Source organism: Myotis davidii, unplaced genomic scaffold, assembly GCF_000327345.1.
Source record: "Myotis davidii unplaced genomic scaffold, ASM32734v1 scaffold143, whole genome shotgun sequence".
Taxonomy (NCBI): domain Eukaryota; kingdom Metazoa; phylum Chordata; class Mammalia; order Chiroptera; family Vespertilionidae; genus Myotis; species Myotis davidii.
This window is the reverse complement of record NW_006294876.1, coordinates 1,301,356-1,304,530: the sequence shown is the minus strand read 5'-3', so window position 1 is coordinate 1,304,530 and position 3,175 is coordinate 1,301,356. Positions and strand designations below refer to the sequence as shown.

At 34.5% G+C, this 3,175-nt stretch overlaps 1 protein-coding gene across 1 annotated transcript in view; it reads right to left on the bottom strand.

Annotated features, from left to right (window-relative positions):
- Positions 1-140, bottom strand: part of LOC102769334 (transcription initiation factor TFIID subunit 11) — a 28,464-nt gene extending 28,324 nt beyond the window's left edge. Inside the window, exon 1 of the mRNA XM_006769475.1 lies at positions 15-140. Within this exon, the coding sequence (XP_006769538.1) occupies positions 15-140 (126 nt within the window). The remainder of the gene's footprint in view (positions 1-14) is intronic.
- Between the last annotated feature and the right edge of the window lie 3,035 nt (positions 141-3,175).

The following is a 3,175-nucleotide window of genomic DNA, read 5'->3' as shown; positions in this document are numbered from 1 at the left end:
TTATGTTCAGTTACCTTATCGTATCCAAGAAACCCTGAGTCCTTTGAATACTTTGCTTGCTGGCTGTCCCCTATTTCTCCATCTGTGTGGGCATCTGTTCTGCTTGGTTTGTGCTCCTTTCCAGGGATCTGAAAACTCATTTCCCATCTGACTCACTGTCTCTGAACTGGCCTGTCCACCCACTTGCTTAAGCACTGAGTCCTAAGAATCACTTAGCTCAGGGGAGAGCAGGTTTGTAATGGTCGTGACTTCTGCTGCTATTTCTGATTATTCTTGACCTGTGGCTCATGCAAACGTGAATCCACATTAGTTCTATTATTTAACAAGTAAAAAAATATTTTAAAAATATTATCAAAGTGATATATATTTTTGGTAGTTTCAGCAAAAGGGGGCCCTTCCATATTTATTGTTAGATTGATATAATTTTATAATCACATTCAAATAATCCAAAATAAATCATAAATTCAAACCTTGATTTTGATAGAGTATGCTCAAAGATAAAATCTGAAAAATAAAATTAACTAGAGACATTTTTAAAATTAAGAATGTTTGGCCTCAGATGTTGAGGTGAGTTGTTAATCTTTAACCTCTTGGGAAATAAAGAAAATGCAGGCTTTTGAAAAATGGAACATATACTAAAAATATCTTCAATTAATTTTAGCTTTTTTTCACCCAGGGAAATAGCAATTTAAAACTATGCTCATTTAATCATAGGTGACAAATATAGAGACCTATTCTTTTTTATATTTCTCTACCTTTTATTTTTTGGTGTTTTTGTTTTCTTTTCCAGATTTTGATTTTGGAGTATGTCATCTTCATGAAATAAATTTTTACACCCTCTCTTCTACCTTAATGAGAACACAGGTAAGAACGGACAACCTGTTTCTAACAAATATATGAAATTTGAACTATATAATATATTAATATCTTGTTATTCAAATCTATTTAGTTTCTAAGTTGGAATAGTGAGAGTTCCAATAGAAAGTTCAGCTAATAAGGACTATTGTGAATTATCTGAATCTATTCATATCTTAAATTTTGGATATCCAGTAGTAAGAGTTTGAAAATTGAGGTATAACATTTCCCCAAATAGGCCTATATCACCAATTTTATCTAAATCTATTCTGTTTCTAAGTTTGGACAGTAAGCATTTTAATAAGAAATATTACCTATATGTTTGAGTCTACATAGTTAGACCATTCCACTACTGGGATTTTCATGGACATTGAAAGATTTCTTTCTTTCTTTCTTTATTCATTTATTTATTTATTATCACGAATCCATCTTGAAAGAGCATTTTGTGATAAGGTCATTAAAGAGGGATGAAGTACAAAGCATCTTTTCATTTGGGGGCAGGGGTCAGGGGTGAGTTTTCTTCATGATTTAAATCATGAAGGCATGCAATGAAGGGAGTGTTGGGCTTTTGTTGGGAGTAAATATATGACTGTTCAAGTGGAAGTGGTTGTCATGTATGAGAGAGAGAGAAAGAGAGAGAGAAAGAGAGAGAGAGAGAGAGAGAGAGAGAGAGAGAGAGAGAGATCCAAAAGATATGGATGACTCTGGCCTTATGCAAGCGTCATAAATTATTTCTCTTACTTTATAACTCATCCATAGCTTCTAACCTCAGCAAAGCCTATTAAAATTTATCATCTGATTTCACTTGTACATAGGAAATTAAAAAGAAGCCTGTTTTTGTGTTCTGGTTGAGACCAACATGGGTGATCTCCTATTTCCAGACTAGAGACAGGAATTTCTATAGCAATCACTAGGTATAGTAAGCAATGTCTGAAGAGCATGACATTGTGAGAGGTACCAGCAGCAGAGTCAAAATTCTGACAGCAAGATAAGATGCACTAAATGGAAAACAGTAATGCTACTATGAATGCTAATGATAATAAATGATTGAATACAATTAGTAATGTCTTTGCACTTGACATTGTTTTAAGCAGTTTCATGAATGATCTCACTTAACTTTATGGCAATCTCATGCGTTTATGAGTATTACCCCCATTTTGCAAATAAAAGAACTGCAATGCAGATTAAGTGAAGTCCAAGATCACACAGTTAGGAAAGATGGGTAATCTTCCTGCAGAACCCCTATTCCTAATTTCCATATTATTCTACAAAATGATGCCACACAATTGGGCAATAGTTACCCAGGAGCTAACATCTGCCATTTTTTTCTTGCAATCTTATTTCCAAATGAGTAAAGTTTGAGATATTGTATGCTGTCTTTCTTACCATAAGTTTATTAGTGTTACTACTTAATTTCTACAATAAAGTATTATGATCTCTCAGGAAATTCTTTAGGATAGTCAAACTTATCCTCTATTATGGTGTAGAAAATTAAGGAGAAAGTTAATTTTACAACACTCATCTTTGATATAGCTACCAAATTATGTTGATGCTTACTTTGACAATTACATTATATTGTTTTAGGTCTTAAGGCAAAGAAAAAAGAATTATTTATCCCACTCTGGAGACAATACACCTAAGTGAACTATGAACTTATTCTATGTGTATTCAGTCACATCCCTGGAAGCCCAGCCTTAGCAGGGACAAGATGATGGTCTGGATAATTGTTAACATAGCATCGTGGCATGTTAGTGTTGAAAGAGTCCTTGGGACCAGCCCTGTTATTGGGGATGGAGAGGGGAAAATTGAGGCTCAGGACCAAGGACAGCGATAGACTCACCAGTAGCCTAACAGTGGTTCTACTTTGGATAGGAGGGTGGAGAACAGGAGTCAATTGCAATTCAAAGGCCAATATCTTTGTGCTGTAATCACAGTTGCTGGTCATTTGGGACGTATGTACTGAGAGAAAAAATTGGAGGTTAGAATATGAAGGTTGCTCTTGGCTTAGGAAAGGAATCTTAGTTTTGACTGAGCTCTACTTTCTTCTCACTTGCTTTTGAGGTAAAATTGGAAAATATTTGCATTCCTCTATCTTCACCTTACTCTTTTCCCTTCATCTTAGTGTCCTTAACAAATATTTTCTTGTTTGTTTTGATGTTTGAGAAAGAAAAAAAAGTCTTATTTGAATTTCCTTTCAATGTGCCTGATTGAAAATTGCAATCATGTATCAAGTGATTCACTGGTAGCATTTATATGTAATTATCTGGGTGAGAAGCCCTTCATAAAAGCAATTGTGTTGGGTGATTCCCAATTATCCACA